At 40.3% G+C, this 21,113-nt stretch overlaps 1 protein-coding gene across 1 annotated transcript in view; it reads right to left on the bottom strand.

The window, feature by feature from the left end:
• Positions 1 to 21,113, bottom strand: part of SHROOM1 (shroom family member 1) — a 58,966-nt gene that overhangs the window by 15,837 nt on the left and 22,016 nt on the right. Inside the window, exon 2 of the mRNA XM_075856464.1 lies at positions 2,041 to 4,564. Coding sequence (XP_075712579.1) covers positions 2,041 to 4,467 — 2,427 coding nt within the window. The 5' untranslated portion in view covers positions 4,468 to 4,564. The remainder of the gene's footprint in view (positions 1 to 2,040; positions 4,565 to 21,113) is intronic.

A 21,113-nucleotide genomic window follows, 5' to 3' on the forward strand; every position in this document is an offset into this window, starting at 1 on the left:
AAATTTAACAGATTTAGTATAAACGTGCGCCATTTTTGCATCATATTATTGTTTATATGTACTACACTCATGAAGTGGAAGAAAAGTGTAAACCCTTCCCTAATTTCTCATTCGTTATTAACAATTAGAACAATAATTAGGATTAATCTTTTAGCTACAAAGTTCTATTGGTCTAATCCATGCAACGGGATTGATAGATCTGGATACATTTATGCACATTTGAGCTCCCACTTGTATTTGCTGGTATATTCGGACAACTGGCTTTCCACTTCTCTTTCCTCTGTCAGCTGGGCCATATTACATTCTAACTGGCAGAACGGTTGATCTTCAGGGAGACAGGTGACACTTCTAGAATACTTATATTTTAGGGTGCTGGATTTCAACTGACTTTACAGCAAATGCCTCATATCACACCGTATAATGGAAACTATACATATGATCTTACATACGATGGTAAATACACTCACTGTTGTCTGCTGATGGGTTATCATATCCAATATCACAAATCTAAATATCCTATCATTTTTGAGAGCTGGTTTATAACATATTAGGAGTTCACATACAATGAATATTAAAGGCTTGTTCATTAAAATGCCTACGTTAGATTTTGGTAATCTTTATAACAAGTCATCAAATGTACAGTGCCTGGTGTCACAAAAGCCTAATCGAATTGACATTCAATGTTGTAACACAATAAAACATGAAAAAAAGTCTACACGGGGTGTGAGTACTTTTTATAGACACTGTAGCAATATAGTATGCAAGAATTTTCAATCTTTCTACTGGGGCCTCCCTAATCAGAACATGGTGATGCCTGGGTATCACCATAGGTTGTAGTACATGCGAAATTCTAAAAATATTTCCTCAGTTTATCCGGAACCCAGTAGTAAAATGAGTCAGTCATGCTGCTACAACTGGAGACTGATGAAGCCAGAGCAGACTATAATAACTTCTGTTAAAATTGCCTACCCAGTTGTACCTCACCAACAACTAGGGGGCGCCTTTACAGTTTGAGAAGTTCTAGTCTAAAGCGAACCTCTGGATGATATCACACTTATTGCAGAGCTTCAACCCTTGTGTTACAACCCGTTACAATGCAAGTTCGGACTTTCAGAACCAACTTTTCACTAACTTTTCATAGTGGGGAAAGATATTGATCTAGAGGAATTGGCACCGCCTTGTAATATTACATTTCTCCATTCAGCGTTATAGCTTCCCTGCTAAGAACAGTCTATCACTAGAGGTTTCAGCAGCTGGACCCATCAACTGATCACCAGGGAGGCTCCCATTGGAGAAATAATTTTTAAAGGCTATGAACACCTTTGAATTTTTATTTTAATGTAATAAAAATGTGTATCTGTGTTTTGTGCAACTTTATAAATACTTTTTATTAAAAAAATATTTTTAACTTTAAAGATACAGCTGCTTGGTATCCTGTAAACAGAGCAGCTGTATCTTGCACGGAGACCAGAATTCGTCAGGTCAGCGGCACTGACTGGTTCAGTGATAACGGGTGGATCACGCAGGACGCGCTATCGATCACATCTAAGTTAAGAACTTAGAAGTGATCGACAGCAGTTCAATCCTGCCTGTCGGAGACACCTGTCAGTGCTGCTAATCTGACAGATACAGGTTTCAGCGCTAAAAATATTGCTGCTCCGTATACAGGGTATGAAGCAGCTGTATCTCAAAAAGTAAAAATAAATTTTTGATAAAAAGTATTTAGAAAGTTGCACAAAACACACTGACAGACATTTTTATTTAAAAAAAAAAAAAATTGATTTCAAATGTTGGGACAATCCCTTTAAGACTTAGGTGCTATTTGAACACATATAAACTGGGATTTAAACCAGTGTTTCAAATATACTTTCACGGATACAATTTTTGCAATATCTTTCATATATCTGGATTTCCATCCATTCATTCAATTCATAAAAAGTTTAGACCCCATTGAACTTTTAATCTGAATGTTAAAAGTGTCCAACCTTTGAATCATTATATTTCCGTCAATAATATTCTTATTTGTAAGTAAGAAAGTACCTGAGGGTGGTTAACGGATTTTGAGTTATTCTGGCAAGCAGCTGCTGAAGAATCTTCCAAGTAAAATTTGTTGTTGTTTAATGGAGATCGATTGAGGCAAGTTTTAGGTTTTCCATTCATAGCTTGGTCTACTGAATTTCCAAGATCTCCTTGAGACATCTTTAGGAGTCTATCATTCCATGTGACTGTAGCATCATAAGAAGAAGAGGCTCCAGTCGATCTCCTATGGTAATATGGTTGTGAAAGATCATTACTTGGCATTTCATTAACCAAACATTTCCATTCTGATAGAGACTTTATTCCTGATGACTTCTGCATTTGGGACTGGTGAATACTGCTGGGCCTTTGATTGGCTTTTCGCTCCATATACTCAACAAGAGCATTGTGTTGGATTTGCTTTAGCTCGGTCTTTGAAAGATTTGAAGATGAAAGTGTTTGTTCTTGGTCTAAAGATTTCATCCTATGATGTTCACCTAATTTGGTTTGACTTGATCCATCAATGGTCCATACAGAGAAAGAATTATGTACACCAAGATGGTCAAGCTTTTCAGGTTCCGAATAACACAACTTTCTTTGCTCCTTTGTAAGTCTTTTTCTTCCTCCAATTCGTGAAATTAAAGACTTTTCTGGCTCCTCTTTTTTGTAATGGCTGTCCACCAAAGTATTTGGTTGGACAAATTTAGCTTCTTCGTTTGAACCAGATAATGAATATGACCGTACATGATCAATAGAAGGCCTTTTGGGAGTATTCCATTTTAGTCTTACAGGCAAACTCATCTGCAGGTCTTTTCTTTTAAAAGAGGTTTCTCTCAAGACCTTTTTTTGGGCAACCTTAAGTTTTTCTCTGTAGTCATACATAAAACTCTCTTCTGATGAAGTTAAGTTTCCAGGTGTCTCGCATTCACTGCAGTCACTGACAGAGTCATCAATAAGTTGTGAGTGACTTTTAGTTTTCTGAAGAGGTCTTTGCTGCTCAGCTACCTGAAATGTAGCAGAGTTGCCGGTCTTGGATTCTTTATTTGCATCCGGATGCCTCGGCGGATTTTTTACATTTAGCATAACCAAAGAGTTGATTTTTCCTCCAGCAAGATGATACAGCATTGGGGTTGATGCCTTCGTAATCTTCTCACTGATTAATTCACAAAAATTAGAACTTAAAGGCATAGTCAGCGCTTGTTCCTGGGAAAGCAAAGGGATAGGTTTTATTGTTGCATCTTTCCTGACATGTGTTTTAGAGAATTTTTGGAGATCATCACGATTCAGTGCTTTTGAAGGTTGTTCAAACAATTCTTCACTGGGCCTGCTGTAAAGTGTTTGGATGGTTTTAGTGTGCAAACCTTTGTATTTGATATCCCATTGTCCAACACGGTCACATCCTAGGTCCTTCATGTTCTGGGATTGTGGTTGATATTGTTCTTTGCGCACTTGATTATATGCCAGATCATCTACTCCTTCACTGTTTGTGCCTTCATCATTATAACAATTAGTTTCTTGACCTGAATTCCAAGAACCCCTCCTAACATCAATTTTTTCTGATACAAGATCATCGAGTGAACGTCTTGTGCTTTTGGTGGCTACTGCATCATTTAGGCAGTAATCAGTAAACAAATTTAGCATGTTATTCAGATTTTGCTCTTCTCTTTTCACACTGATTTGTTGGATCATCTGAAAATCTTTTTGTTCAAAGCAGTTTGTATTTACCATGCTCACTTGAGAAGGGGCATCATTTTCATTGCCAATACAGTCAACATGATGTGATTTAGTCACATTACCAACAGAAGACAAAAACGATGAAGTGCAGGATGTCACACATGACGGGTTCCATTCTCCCTGTATAGAATCTCTTACCCACATAGGGCTGTGATCTTCAATATAGTGGCGACTAAGTTTGTGATCAGGAGATGAAAGGTCGCTTGTGCTTGTGGGACTTCTCTTACTCTTGTGGCTTAAATGATCTCCAGATCCCCTGTTAACATCAGATTGTTCAAAGTGCGGAGATCTGGTGTAATTATTTATTCTTATGAGAGGTAAATGATCCTCATTAAGAGTTACTTGTGAACTGTTGCTTAAGTTAGTCATTTTTTCGGGTGTATAATTTCTAGATGAACAATCTTCAAAACCCAAATTCTGTTGAAAAGTTCTTTGGTCTGCTGCACTTGGATTATAAACAGCTTTGACATAGTCAGAGTCCATATAAGAAATCTGTTCATCATTCAGGTGACAACTTTCATGTTGAAATGGCTGATATTCAGCCACATAAGAACTACCAGAAAATGAACTGTAGGCAGAGTCCACAACAGCAGCCATGGCTTTTATAGGTGAGGAACTCCGTGCACAGCCATCTGAGACCAATTTATGCCGAAGATCTGAAATATCGCCTGTGCTCCTTATACTCCAGTTTTCAATTGCATTTCCAAATGAAGACATCACTATGGGAAGGAGGAGGGATTCTTTTTGAAACGTAAAAATCTTGAAGTTTCATTGAATAGTCATTTCTTTGATTTTCATCTTCCAATGTATTATCCTGAAGGGCAAACAAGAAAAAATAAATCACGATTTTGCAGAAAGCAAATAAAAGGGGTCTTATGGCAAACCATATAATGTACTCATTCACAATCTCTTCTTTATGAAGTACATACCTACAGATGTCCGCAACAAAACATCGTATATAAAACAAAACGAATTGCATACCCCCTTCCCGTCACCAGCATCAGCTATTGGGGACCAAATTAATACCATGAAAAGGTCTATCCTCCTATGACTGTCTAAACTGCCATGTCTAGAAAAATTTATTCTACCACCTCCATATATTAGTAGGTATGCGTGTGATCTTTTGTAATATATATCATACCCCTTTTAGTTCAGTTCACAGTAAATTTTCACACTGTACAATTGCTAGATAAATTTGCATGAAGTATGGATGGAAATTGGTGTCAATGTGCAGTGATACATAATTTACAAACAAGGGCCTCCTCTTTGCAGTTTGGGTTTTTTAATTTAATTTCTATTTTTTCTGAAGAACAAAAACTATGGTAATGAAGCAAAGTTAGCAGTTACAAAAATATTGGCAACCTTGTACCAAAATTTGAAAAAAAAAAAAAGGAGCTGCTTTTTTTACAGAAATCGTGCCACTGCAGTCCCTGAATGGACTATGTCCGGTATTTCAGCTCAGCCCTTTTCACTTCAATACCAGACACAGCCTATGGACAACAGTAGCGCTGTTTCTGTAAGAAAAAAAGTAGACCCCATTTTTTCTAATCCTGGACAAACCCTTTAAATAGCTGAACAAAACCAATGGCAACTTTTCGATGTAGCTACTATTTTGTGTATCATAAGGAGGGAGGAGAAAAAAGAAAAAAGGCAGAAAAACAAAACTGTCTGAAAACATCAGATAAAAGACTAGTAAAAAAACAAAACAAAAAAAAAAGCAAGCAAATAAATCTCCAGAGACCACAATGTTCTGGTTCCTACCATTAACATTTTCGAAATACAGAGTAAAAAAATTCATGTAAATGAGGCCCTAAAGCCACGTTCACATCAATAGTTCCAGTTATGTGCAGCAAGTAAAGATAAAAAGTTACTTATAGAAAGTGTAATAAAAGCAGTTTAAGGAGTTTTCCCTAACCCCGTTCAGCATGTGTGGTCTATAGGAGATCTGGAAACATCCAAGCATGCACCAACCCCAGCACCCAGACCCCATTTAACATTTATCACCTAAACATTTGAGAACAGTGTTGTTTCTCAGGAAGACACCACCAGTACATGCGTGGGCACCTTTACAGCTAGAATTTATATTATTCAGTATTAGTGGTAAGACCCAAAGTCTTATGCCAAGATGGAGGATTTCTTAGTCATTTCCTCCCAAACTCAAATTATATGAAATGATGGCATTGTTATCCTAATCTGCCAAGTGATTTGGTAAACCTGCAAATATCCGTCACTCAAAAATGTTAAAAGTGTACTGGCAGTTTTATTGGGGACAGATCAGATCTAGTGCCATTTATACATTCCAGGCAAGTCCTTAACTTCCGTGGGAACATGCATTTCTACCAGCTTGGCATGAGGCAAGTTTTAAGAGAGGAAATAAACACCAAAACACACTTATTGGTTTTGAAAATATGGTAATTATTTCTCAGCCTTGTTTTTATAAAAATAAAATTAAAAAGCTTTCCTACTTTCACTTATTTAGGGCATGACCACACATGGCGGAATTCCTCCGCAACTGTCCGCATCAATGCCGCACCTAATCCGGGTTGCGGATTACGGCTGCGGATCTGCACAAAATGTGCAGAAAATTGATGCGGACTGGCCGCTGCGGACTGCAGGAAAAGTGCTTCCCTTCTCCCTATTCAGTGCAGGATAGAGAGAAGGGACAGCACTTTCCCTAGTGAAAGTCAAAGAAATTCATACTTACCGCCCGTTGTCTTGGTGACGCGTCCCTCTTTCGGCATCCAGCCCGACCTCCCTGGATGACGCTCCAGTCCATGTGACCGCTGCAGCCTGTGCTTGGCCTGTGATTGGCTGCAGCCGTCACTTACACTGAAACGTCATCCTGGGAGGCCGGACTGGAGACAGACGCAGGGAGTTCTCGGTAAGTATGAACTTATATTTTTTTTTACAGATACATGTATATTGAGATCGGTAGTCACTGTCCCGGGTGCAGAAACAGTTACTGCCGATCGCGTAACTCTTTCAGCACCCTGGACAGTGACTATTTACAGACGTCTCCTAGCAACGCTCCCGTCATTACGGGAGCCCCATTGACTTCCTCAGTCTGGCTGTAGACCTAGAAATACATAGGTCCAGCCAGAATGAAGAAATGTCATGGTAGTAAAAACAATACGCTCCGCAGCACACATAAGATCTGCGGACTTCATTGCGGAATTTTGACTCTCCATTGAAGTCAATGGAGAAATTCCGCCATGAGTCCGCAACCAGTCCGCCACTGCTCCGCAACAGACAGAGCATGCTGCGGACACCAAATTCCGCTCCGCAGCCTATGCTCCGCAGCGGAATTGTACGCATCGTGTAAACGAACACTGCTAAATTAAAGTGAAAGTCAATGGAGAAACGGCTCCGCTGCGGATTAACGCTGCGGAGTGTCCGCAGCGGAATTTAAGTGAAATTCCGCCATGTGTGAACCCGCCCTAAGGCTATGTTCACACGGAGTATTTTGGGGGAGGAATATCTGCCTCAAAATTCCGTTTGGAACTTTGAGGCAGATTTTCCTCTCCCTGCACGCCGATTTTCGCGCAGTTTTTCACCCGCGGCCATTGAGCGCCGCGGGCATAAAACAGCGCGAAATACGCTTTCTCTGCCTCCCATTGAAGTCAATGGGAGGTCAGAGGCGGAAGCGCCCGAACATAGGGCATGTCGCTTCTTTTTCCCGCGAGGCAGTTTTACTGCTCGCGGGAAAAAGACGCCGATGCCTCCCATTGAAATCAATGGGAGGCGTTCTCGGGCCGTTTTTTTCCGACGCGGTTTCCGCGTCAAAAAACTCGGCAAAATACCCCGTGTGAAGGATAACTAGACTGCCTGCAGTTATTACATCAGCGAGAATTTGTGCCCTGATAGGCAATGCACAGCAGAGCCTCCTACAAAAATGATATAAAAAAAAAAAATATACAAAAAGTAATAAACACAATAAAAATATACAGCAAGCCAGACATGTCATGGTATTGTACAGCCTGTACTCTCAACTACCCCTTATCCTAAACTGCAGTTTTTTTCACAGTGGGTAGCCGGAAGCACCTCTGTGCAGGGAATAGCAGTGAAGAGTCTGCAGAGCTAAACCAGCGATGCAGCCCCTTCATTCTCATGATCGGTGGGTGTCCCTGTAGTTGGAACCCCACTAATCAAAAAGCGATGGTATATTATCTTTGAAAGGCTTTTAACCCTGAATTATAAAGATAGGCTGAATTTAAAAAAAAAAATAAATTCTAGGAAGCGTTCTTTATTCTATTAGGCTATGTTCACACGCTAAACAAAAAACGTCTGAAAATACGGGAGTTGTTTCAAGGGAAAGGAGCCCCTGATTTTCAGCTGTTTTTTAAGCTACTAGCGTTTTTTGTTGCGTTTTTTACGGCTGTTTTTGGAGCTGTTTTTCTATTGAGTCAATGAAAAACTGCGCCAAAAACGGCTCAAGAAGAAGCGATATGCACTTCTTTTTACGAGGCTTTTTTTTACGCGGCCGTTCTTAAAAACGCCCCTTGGGAACAGAACGCCATTTTCCCCCAATGAAATAAATGGGCAGAGGTTTGTAGGCATTCTGCCCCCGCATTTTTAGCCGTTCTTCAGGGCGTTTACGGCCCGAAAAACGGCTGAAAATAGCCCGTGTGAACATACCCTAATCGTATTATACAGTTAACACAACGTTTGGGAAAGACGCTCCCAGGATTAATTGGTGTCTTAGGCCCCATGCACACGACAGCAAAAAACCTCCGCAAAAACGGAGCCATTCACTTTCATTGAACACTGACACCTTTCCGTAGCACTACGGAAGGGTGTCAGTGCCGTGGAAATGTTCCGGGAATTATGGAACATGTCCGTTCTTTTGCATTTTGCGGGCCGTGCTCCCATACTTTGTATGGGAGCACGGCCCAAAATGCGGCTGTCAGTCAGCGGCCGGCCGTGCCCGCAATCGCAGGCCGTGATTGCGGGCACAGTCGTGTGCATGGGGCCTTAATCAAATACAGCCATTTCATTTTAATTGGACGACTAGGGAAGTATGTGTAAATAAATAACACAGCCAAGACTACCAAGATTTAACACAGTATTGGAGTTGTATCTTGTGCCAATTTGGACAAAATTCTCATCCATTTATCATGGTTATATCTTTATTTTCCTACTTGGTTTAATCTATCCAGTCAACAAGAAGAGGGAGGACATGTGCAAACAGGGGAAGAGTTCAGGTCTCAATTTGACGTCTTAATTAAAAAGAGAAATAAAAAGGAATGTATTTGTTTTTAAGTAAAGATTAACAAGTGCATTGTATTGTATTTGGTAAACACAGACTCATAGGAGGTAAACATCTTAAGAAAACAAATCATTGCAAGGTAGTACGGACTGGTTCATGATGGCTTTATTATTTAGATATTTCTAGGATAACCAGGCAACATCCCCTATTAAGACTAAAACAATCTTTTCTGCTCCAAATAGGTCTATGACTTCCATTATGCAAAGGTCATTCCTCGTCAACAAAGATCTCTGGATCTATATTAAAATTTACCCATTAATACTGTAGCAACACTTCGGGTACGTCCACACACAGCAGAATTCGTAAGAGAAATTAACATGCGGCAGATTGAGAATTCGCAACGCATGTGAATTTTCGCACCCCTATTCTTAATTTTTTTTTTTGCCATGGCGCGTGAATACAATTTGTTCAACGCTTAACCACTCTGCTGCTACTGTAAAATGCTGCGCAATTCCCGCACGGGAAATCAGGATGGAAAATGTACAGTGTTTTGGCTGTGTGTGGGCATACCCTGATGCACAAAAATTAATATGATTATATATATATATATATATATACACATATATATATTCACCAGTATAAAACGTATAACAAAATATTCAGTGTTCTATCGCTTTCTAATCTACCAAATGTGAGTTCGTAAGAATTGTATGAAGATTGTGTCTGGGGAATTACACAGAGTTTATTTCTATTATCATGGAAACAAAAAGGATGTACAGGGTGGGCCATTTATATGGATACACCTAAATAAAATGGGAATGGTTGGTGATATTAACTTCCTGTTTGTGGCACATTAGTATATGGGAGGGGGGGAAACTTTTCAAGCTGGGTGTTGACCATGGTGGCCATTTTGAAGTCGGCCATTTTGTATCCAACTTTAGTTTTTTCAATGGGAAGAGGGTCATGTGACACCAAACTTATCGAGAATTTCACAAGAAAAACAATGGTGTGTTGGTTTTAACGTTACTTTATTCTTTCATGAGTTATTTACAAGTTTCTGACCACTTATAAAATGTGTTCAAAGTGCTGCCCATTGTGTTGGATTGTCAATGCAACCCTCTTCTCCCACTCTTCACACACTGATAGCAACACCGCAGAAGAAATGCTAGCACAGGCTTCCAGTATCCGTAGTTTCAGTTGCTGCACATCTCGTATCTTCACAGCATAGACAATTGCTTTCAGATGACCCCAAAGATAAAAGTCTAAGGGGGTCAGATCGTGAGACCTAGGGGGCCATTCAACTGGCCCACGACGACCAATCCACTTTCCAGGAAACTGTTCATCTAGGAATGCTCGGACCTGACACCCATAATGTGGTGGTGCACCATCTTGCTGGAAAGACTCAGGGAACGTGCCAGCTTCAGTGCATAAAGAGGGAAACACATCATCATGTAGCAACTTCAGATATCCCGTGGCCTTGAGGTTTCCATTGATGAAGAATGGCCCCACTATCTTTGTACCCCATATACCACACCATACCATCAATTTTTGTGTTCCAACAGTCTTGGAGGGATCTATCCAATGTGGGTTAGTGTCAGACCAATAGTGGTGGTTTTGTTTGTTAACTTCACCATTCACATAAAAGTTTGCCTCATCACTGAACAAAATGTTCTGTGTAAACGGAGGGTCCTGTTCCAATTTTTGTTTTGCCCATTCTGCAAATTCAGTGCGCCGATCTGGGTCATCCTCGTTGAGATGCTGCAGCAGCTGGAGTTTGTAAGGGTGCCATTTGTGAGTAGCTAATATCCACCGAAGGGATGTTCGACTGATGCCACTCTCCAGTGACATGCGGCGAGTGCTACGCTGTGGGCTCTTGCTGAATGAAGCTAGGACAGCCACTGATGTTTCTTCATTAGTGACAGTTTTCATGCGTCCACATTTGGGCAAATCCAACACTGAACCAGTTTCACGAAACTTGGCAAGCAGTTTGCAAACTGTAGCATGGGAGATCGGTGATCTCGTAGGGTGTCTTGCATTGAAATCTGCTGCAATGACCCGGGTACTGCGTTCACCAGACATCAACACAATTTCTATCCGCTCCTCACGTGTTAACCTCTGCGACATGTCAATGGCTGTAAACAAAGAGAAGCTTGTAAATAACTCATGAAAGAATAAAGTAACGTTAAAACCAAGCACACCATTGTTTTTCTTGTGAAATTCTCGATAAGTTTGATGTGTCACATGACCCTCTTCCCATTGAAAAAACTAAAGTTGGATACAAAATGGCCGACTTCAAAATGGCCGCCATGGTCAACACCTGGCTTGAAAAGTTTCCCCCCTCCCATATACTAATGTGCCACAAACAGGAAGTTAATATCACCAACCATTCCCATTTTATTTAGGTGTATCCATATAAATGGCCCACCCTGTAGACACAAAAAAAAATAGGAAGTTTGTAATTAAGTCCGCTACTATGGCGATTTATTAATACTAATACTTATTAATATTGTATGACATTTTGATATACACACTGTATATGACTTATTTGTTGTTGCTTTGATACTTTATAAAATATGAATGCACATATATGTATTACGGTGGGGTGTACATGTGTGAAATTTCCTTTTTTTTTTTTGTTTGTTATTACCTGCCCGGGTTAGTGTTGTCATCCTTGCTGTAGGTAAATGAATTTTGCAGTAATATTTTATTTATATTTAATACTCTATTCCTCAGAATGCAATCTTTTCCCCTTTATATTTGATAGGCACAGTGGCGGACACAGACAGCTGAGGGCCCCTGTGCAAGTACAGTATATGGGCCCCATGCTCTTTAAGATCTCATCATAAATCACCCCCTTATGTCTCTCCTAAAATCTATGAGTAATGTTAGCTATAAAATCCATTAGCTCGGGCATTTACATGCAATCTAATATACAGATGAAGGCTTAAAATAAGGAGACAGTGGGCCCTCTTACCTACTGGGCCCCTGTACAGCGGCACAGGTTGCACCAATGGTATGTCCGCCCCTGGATAGGCACCCTATTCATTGTACTGTGTCAAAGAATTGTTTCAGATCAATCTTTTTGGTTTTTATCTGTAAGGGCATACCTCTAGCATTCTCTCATGACAGTCCCGGGTGCTATTGTTAGGCTCAGGCAGGTCCCTTAGAACCAACAGCCTCAGCAAATACTATAGCCAGGGCTGATGACAGAGTGAGGGTATTTTTTTTTTTTACAACTTAAAGAGGCTCTGTCACCAGATTTTGCAACCTCTATCTGCTATTGCAGCAGATAGGCGCTGCAATGTAGATTACAGTAACGTTTTTATTTTTAAAAAACGAGCATTTTTGGCCAAGTTATGAACATTTTCGTATTTATGCAAATGAGGCTTGCAAAAGTACAACTGGGCGTGTTGAAAAGTAAAAGTACAACTGGGCGTGTATTATGTGTGTACATCGGGGCGTGTTTACTACTTTTACTAGCTGGGCTTTCTGATGAGAAGTATCATCCACTTCTCTTCAGAACGCCCAGCTTCTGGCAGTGCAGATCTGTGACGTCACTCACAGGTCCTGCATCGTGTCGGCACCAGAGGCTACAGTTGATTCTGCAGCAGCATCAGCATTTGCAGGTAAGTAGCTACATCACTTACCTGCAAACGCCGATGCTGCTGCAGAATCATCTGTAGCCTCTGGTGTCGATGTGTCCTCACTCGTCTGACACGATGCAGGACCTGTGAGTGACGTCACAGCGTGATCTCTGGAGAACACGGCTGTGTCTGCACTGCCAGAAGCTGGGCGTTCTGAAGAGAAGTGGATGATACTTCTATACACAACGCCCAGCTAGTAAAAGTAGTAAACACGCCCCGATGTACGCACATAATACACGCCCACTTGGACTTTTACTTTTCAACACGCCCAGTTGTACTTTTGCAAGCCTCATTTGCATAACTACGAAAATGGTCATAACTTGGCCAAAAATGCTCGTTTTTTAAAAATAAAAACGTTACTGTAATCTACATTGCAGCGCCTATCTGCTGCAATAGCAGATAGGGGTTGCAAAATCTGGTGACAGAGCCTCTTTAAACAGTGAACAGTAAAATGGGACCGAGACAGGCAGACCGATTGCCCATTTTGCCTGGGTTCACCCTTCGTCAGCATGTCTTTTATATCTGTGCAAATCAATTAACACCAATGAAACAAAAGCACACTTAAATAAATAGTTTAAATATAGGTATACAAAAAGAGTACAAAATACAAATACACGGGCAGATCGTTCTGCACATTTAGACCCAGAGCTCACCTAACCTTTCATGTGACACACACTATTGTACATAAGGATAATGGTAAATCTGACCATCCTAGGACTTGTATCCTGCATTTGTTTTTTTTAGCAGCTTTCCCATCTGGATGATCTCTCTCCAATTCTCAATTTTCTGAGCCAGTGGGTGGAGTCTAACTGCTACACTGAAATCATCTCGATCACATATGAAAGAAGCAACATGGACGAGATTATATAGCAGTAATGAGCAATGTAGCTGTGAATCCTGCACTGGGATGAGATTTAATACTTACTAGAAGCTACAAAAGCATCTCTGTTTGTGTCTCTGCCTCTCTCATTTTGCTCCCTTCTCCATAGGCTTTTATGGGCAGCTCTAGCCGGATACCTCAGTGAGCTGATAGTCTTTCTCCTCTTGAGATTGCCTGCGTTACTAAAGTCATCCAAGCTCTGTGCACCTAATAATATTTATTAACCATCACATAGCCCGCACATCACCTGTACATGGAATTTATGTATAACCAGTTTATAGCCTGTTCACAGATGTCGAGCATGAGGTCAGGAAAAAAAAGTCAAAAATTGAAGGTAGCCCACAGGAGCTACATTTTTTTCAGGGGTTACTTCATGTTAATAGGGTTGGGAATCACATGACAGACACTTGGTAATAAAGGACAGCCTTAATTTTATAATATGCAAAATGTAGGCCTCTCTCTGCATCATTGGCCAAGGACAGACCCAATGTCCACATCTTAGGCATCTTTGCAGAAAGTAGTAGCGATGCTGCCACGTGGTCTATTCTCGGTCAATGGAGGCCTCTGTTTTAGATATTGCGCACAGCTCGTTGTCCACAGCTTAAGATGCTGATCTGCAGGTGCAGTAGCACCAACTTACATGTTTTTAGCTTACATGGATCCAGAAATCTCCATTGTCAATTGCTCTTCTAGATTTTCTTCAGGCTGGCAGCTCAGTGGGCGTGTCCATTCTGCTGCAGCTCCTCCCCCTCCCTGTCATAGCTTGTATAGGCAGATCATTTACTGCCTCTGCCTCCTCTCTAGGAAAAGCTTTACACAGAACTCAGCTGTATATAACTGGAAGACAAGCCTTTTTTCTGAATAAAAGCTTTTTCTCGACTTCTTCACTGACAAGCAGAGAAGGCATTTTCTATTGGCGGGTGGCAGTTGGAGAGTAGAGCGGAGAATGAGTCTCCTCCCTCATTTAGCTCAGTAGGAGGGTGTGCACCTAATTATGCAGATTGAACACCAGGGGGCACCATTATAATAAAGTAAAAGGGAATATCTTGCAACTTCAGAATTTTTGAAACATAAGGTAAATTACAAAACTAATAAAAATTTTAATGCTGAAATATATTGCAATAATATTAAGTAGTGAGACAACCCCTTTCAAAGTGTCCATCCTGATAACAGAAGTTATCAGAGTGTGGAGGTATGCCTTTCGTATACTATCCCATGAAGACTGTGAAGAAGCACGTGTATTGTGAATTTGATGATGGGGTTTTTTTGTACAGCGGTATAAAAGTTCATCCGGCTCTGCAAAACTGTTCAATGAAACGGAGAACTAGGGCTATTGCAGAAATGTAAGGTCATAGACATGGAAGTGAGTGAAACTAACTATTCAGAGACAATCTTTTCCTTGTGACGAAGCACAATTGGCCTAATTTATCAAAACAGTCTAACCAAAAAAACACAACAGAGCTTGTTGTCCATAGCAACCAAACACAGATTAGCTATTTTTTCTTAACCTGTTGCCGACACAGGACGAGAATGGTCATCCTGAGCGGCAGGTACTTCGCGCATTAGGACGAGCATTCTCGTCCTGTGTGACAGCTGTCTCTGAGCGCGATCGAGAGCGGGGCAACGGCTGTAATACACTGCTACGGCCCTGCTCTGACAGCAGAGAGGAGAGAAACATCTTCTCTCCGCCGTTAACCCTTTGAATGCCGCGATGAAAGCTGATTGCGGCGTTCAAGGAGAGGGGACTGCACTTTGATCGACTCAGAAAATAACTGACACGATCAAAGCCCATAACTTGTATGGCCAGACAGCCGAGAGTCCATTGAAGGACCCCAGGGCTGTCTGAACATATTTCCTGTTAGGGCATAATGAGGTATGCCCTAACAACTGCCTTTGTACAATCAGTACACGGGCTAATGTACTGGCATATAGATCTATACCAGTACATTACAGTTAAAAAATTAAAATGAAAAATACCCTTTATAGGATTAAAAAAAAAAAAAAGTTAAATGAATGTAAAAAAAATGAATGATAAATAAATAAAAAAGGAAAAAAATACACAGAACACATTTTTTTTTATAATAAACGTTTTCAAATATAAGTCCCAAAACATGAAATAATATAGACATATTTGGTATCGCCACGACCGTAACAACCTGTACAACAGATGTATAACATTTATGATGATCAATGTATGGTGTAAAAAAATATTAAAACTGCAGCGGAACTGCTTTTTTTCGGCATTGTCGCCAAAATAAAAATCTATATAAAATTAAACGATAATGTATTTGTACCAAAAAATGGTACCTACATAAAGTACAACTCGTCCCGCAAAAAACAATGTCTCATACAACTACGTCGTACAAAAAAAAAAAAAGTTATGAGAGTCGGGATAAGAGGGAAATATAAAAAAATTGTAATGTCCTCAAGTACAAAATTGGCCGTGTCCTTAAGGGGTTAAATTGCTCTGGTAAAATGAAAGCTGTACTGTGACTAGCCAAGGTACATCATATGTGCTGGGTCTATAAGTTTGTACATGTTGCCCCGAATCCTGAGCCTGCCATTGGGATGTCACAAAATGATCATACGTTTTTCCAGCCTTAAACAGCCCAGTGGAATACTGCACACCTACCACAGACATTTTCCAGTTTTTGGCTGACATGAGTAGAGACCATTGCTGTCACCTGCTATTATAGCCCATCCATTGCGATGCTTTTTGAATTCTGCATTCTGAGATCTGCTGTGCGGCATGGACAGAGCCTCTATCATGAGACCACATTAAATGCCAAGTTTCTCACCTTCACCCTGTTCCTTATTTCTGGGACCGGAATATTGATATCCTATACTTAAGATAGTCCATCAGTGTCTGATCATTGGGGTCCAAGTGCAAGCAGCTCGCTGATCAGCTGAATAAAGGGGCCTCTCACTTCTGTGAGTGACACGTGCTCTTAAAGGTTAACTAAACGTTCAAACTTCTGACATGTCATAGTCAGAACAGAAGCCGAACAGAAACGTTCACACAAGCAATTCTGCCGCTTCGTTTTAGCGATTGGTGGGGGTCTCAGTGCTCGGATTCCCACCAATCAAAGCTTCTGACATGCCACTATGACATATCAGAAGTTTGTTGAACGTTTAGTTACCCTTTAAATGTCTAACCAGTCACAGCTCCATGCATTTTGTTGTGGCTGTGGCTGGTACTGCAGAGGACAGAGGTATCAGGTACCACAAAAAAAACAAATACTGTGTGTGTCTCCTAAAAGGTACATCATGGCCTCTGTGGTATATACGAATGCCAAACCACAGGACCTCTGGTACAATGTAGGTACACTATTTTTATTACTATAGTACCGAAGTTCCAGGAAAACAACTTTCACTGTAACACATTCTCTGCACAGCAGGTTTAAAAGTGCACTTGTTTTCTATTTAGTGAGCAATATAAAGTTCAGAATATTTTATTCGTAATTTACTTATTTTTATTTTATGGTCTCATGAAGAGGGAAGTCTGCTCATAAAACCCCGGAGATCAGCTGTTCTCGCGGGGGGAAGCTGCTTCTAGCCGACATTTCCTTACAGAGTGGCCCTCCATACTGGAGTCCCCCTGACTCCTTAGAAGGTTAAATAGTAGGACAACGCCTGTATAGTCATGTCATAATTTAACAATAGCTTCCAAAACTTTTCATACCATTTTAATGTGAGTAGTGAGTAACGAAATCATATTATCAAAGACAAATGTCTATAAAGATTAAATTTTTAATTGAAAAAAATAAAATCCCATGCAAAGTCATTGTAAGGATAGTCATACGGTAATTTTGTAAAAAAAAAGTCATATGACTGATTATAGCAATAGAAGTGGTCTCCATAAATTCAGAACTTTCTAAAATAGGTGGAATTTGATTTATGATGGTGTGAAGAACAAAGCAAATAGTGTTACATACTCCGGAACACTATGTCATGGTCAGGAGTAACTTATCAAAGTGCAAACAGTACAGGTAAATATCGGAAAAAAATTCTTCACATACCAGCGACTTGCAAAACAGAACTCTTAACAATGATTTAGTGATATTACAAGGTGGAAACAACTTTGAAATTACCAGTGGTCTTTTATAACATTGTAGAACCAAGTCTGGAGTCACTTTACTCATTATTTGGCCCAGTAGATACTTCACAATTTTGATGCAGTTTTTTTTCATGCCTTTTTTTTCTTTCGTCAAATGCAGTAGTTGAGTTTACAGGGGCAGAGGTGTAAGTGAGAGCTTTACAAGTCTACTCTACATGTAAAAAAGGTGAAAACTTGACTTTAGGAAACTGAATTATGACCAATTCTGTAATGCAATGTTATTATTGCGATTTCTACTTCTATAAGTGATAATTTTCTAACAACATGGGTAAATCAAAATATTGCCTCGATCCTATTCATGCCGGTATGGACTGAACTTCTCTCCCACCCTATGGCACCCACTCAAGTAAATGCCACTACATGTAAACATTGCAGCAGCGCTTAAGGCCCCATGCACACGAACGTGCTTTTGCGGCCTCAATTCCCCTGAAAATCCACAGGTGAATTGGAGGTCCCATTCATTTCTATGGGCCCATGCACACGACCGTGGTTTCCACGGTCCGTGCATTGCCGCACAGCCTGGACCGCAAAAGGAACGGACATGTCTTATTACGGCCATGTTTTGCGGTCCAGGCTCATGAAAAATAATGCACGTGGCCATGTGCCCGCGATTTGTGGGCGGCTCACGGGTGACACTCTGCTGCCAGCCGACCCGAAAATCACGGCCGTGCACCAGGCTACGGTCGTGTGCATGAGGCCGTAGTCCTTACATGGCCCCCTCTCAGGGTCCACACAAAGCGTAAATACTGCAGATTGTCCACAATGGATTTAATTTAATACAGTAGCATCAGAGTGCATGAGATTTAAAAAAATCTCATTCACACACTGGGTAAAAAAACATAAATTGACCCGTGGTGCGTTTTTTTTCAATCCGCAGCATGTCTATTTATGTTGCGGAATCGCTGTTTTTTTTGTTGCTGATTTTTCCTATTGAATTCAATAAGGAGGTAAAACCCGCAGCAAATAGATGTTGCGATTTTTGCACCGAAAAACTGCGATTCCGCTGCAAAAAACGGCAAAAAAAAAAAAAGGGATTATACTTCCCCAGTTCTCTCTGCTTCTGCATCCAGCCCTGCCTCCAGATATCATCCCATGTGATATCTGTAACCATTAGCTGCAGCAAAGTATAGGCTTTTTTTTTTTTTACTTGGCGTTTTCCACGGCAGACATTTTGGACGAAAAACTGCACCAAAATTTGTTTTGTTTTCTTTGGAAGGAATTCCCTGTGGGCTCCAGGGTGGATATGCAGTGTTAGGGTATGTGCACACACACTAATTACGTCCGTAATTGACGGACGTACTTCGGCCGCAAGTACCGGACCGAACTGAGTGCAGGGAGCCGGGCTCCTAGCATCATAGTTATGTACGACGCTAGGAGTCCCTGCCTCTCTGCAGGACAACTGTCCCGTACTGTATTCATGTTTTCAGTACGGGACAGTAGTTCCACGGAGAGGCAGGGACTCCTAGCATCGTACATAAGTATGATGCTAGGAGCCCGCCTCCCTGCACTGTGTTCGGTCCACTACTTGCGGCCGAAATACATCCGTCAATTACGGACGTAATTAGTGTGTGTGCACATACCCTAATTTTACACAGCATATCCGCCCTGTGTGAAGATACGCTTACTGTCTGTGCATTGTACGGGACTACCCGGAGGGGGGCATTTTTGTCTTTTTTACAAACATGACGGTTATTCTTCAAGAATAAAAATGTCATGGAGAACCCCTTTAAGCACGGTGTACTTGTAATGTTTGAGCGTGATATTGCGGGCATGGTAATGTGGCATTTTTTGTGTACTGTACAGCAGCAAATTTTACTACATGGTATGGCCACTTGACCAGGGCACTGTGTAGCAACATATTTTGGGCACTGTATGGCAACATTATTTGGTCATTATATTCTTGTGTATTGTATTATTTGAGGCCTTATTGGTAATATTATATGAGCAATGTATCAAAATAGCAATGTTATTTGAGCACCATATAACATTATTATGTTGGCATTGTATAGAGATGGGAGTAATTTTTTTTCTCCAGTTTGTTCCATATTTCCTTACCATCTCTGAGGACTAGTCATCAGTACCTTAGGGGCTATTTAGATTGTGGTTGTAATGTACAGGAATTCAAATGAAGACTAAAAATTAAAATATAAGCCAAGTGACATTTCTCATATTGATAGTAAATGGCTTATGACCCTTTTTGTCCTGGGCCCGGAGCTCCCTCAATAAGCCATTTTAACAGAAGAATGTATTCTGTGAGTGGACTGCTCGCAGTGACAGGTGAGATGCCATTCTAACAATCCATTTTCAGAAAACAGCTGCCAATTTTCAATTGAGTTGCTGGTAATCATTGAAATCAGCCAAAATGTCCAGCACTTCTACAACCAGCTAGAGATTTTTACAGGTGAAATTCCAATTCAAGATCCTTACTACATACACGCTACATTCTGCCACCATGGTGCGGTAGGGAGTTTCATTGGCAGATCAAAGAACTATACAACCACATTTTTCAAAACCATAGATTTTAATGAACTAGTCCTGGCAAAGAGAGAAAAGGAGTTCAACAATACAGCATTACTACTGCACGGCAAATTCTTAGATTCAAACAGATACCAACTCAATCTCTTATGAGTTACCGTGAGTCTATTACGTTTAAAGCACACATTAAAGTTAGTCTACATTTAATGGCTATGTTATAAAGTTATAAATAAACATATGTTTATTATAAATATATGGTCCGTAGATATTATATGCATGCATTAAATGTGTATACACAAAAAGTAACATACGAATGGCTGTTATCTGAAAGAAGCCATACTGCACGCAGAGGGCACCTCATCTGATAGCATTCTTATATTCCATTTGTAAGTTAGAGGACTGGTAAAATTTCGTAGTCAAAGAGCAAACGAAGGTCTGGTTGCAAATATCACTGGGACAAAAGAGTCTTTGTGATCTCACCTTAAATAAATTATACAAGAGAAGTAGAGTTAAATTACCAAGCATATTCAACATAACAGGAACACGGAAACGCCAAGTGACGGTTGTCCTGCTTTCAGAACGGATATATAATAAATAGCAATTTAGTTTTCCTGATCCTAAGAACATGGAAACCATTTATTAAGGCAATGTTTATAATTGAAACCTACTAGTTGTTTTGTAACATTTACAATCATAGCATGTGTGATTGTATTCAGGAATCCGGTGTCCACAGCTTTATGGACATCAGATATCAGCCAGTATGAAAAGGGTGTACGCATAAAAAAATATGAGCAGATTATCCTTCCAAACGTGGGTTAAATATTAAAATAATGCTCATTTGCTTCGCCCCATATGTATTATCATAGTAAACTAAAATGTTAAAATTGTAGAATTTATTAGCAATGACTAAGAAACATTTTGAAATATGAAGGACACGTTTTCTGACCGACAGATCAGATTTTCATTGGCTGTTAACCAATTCTGAAATTGGTGTAATACTATATTTCACAATCGTAAAATCGTTAGGTTTGTTAATAAAGA

This window comes from Rhinoderma darwinii, chromosome 3, assembly GCF_050947455.1.
Source record: "Rhinoderma darwinii isolate aRhiDar2 chromosome 3, aRhiDar2.hap1, whole genome shotgun sequence".
NCBI classification, from domain to species: Eukaryota; Metazoa; Chordata; class Amphibia; order Anura; family Rhinodermatidae; genus Rhinoderma; species Rhinoderma darwinii.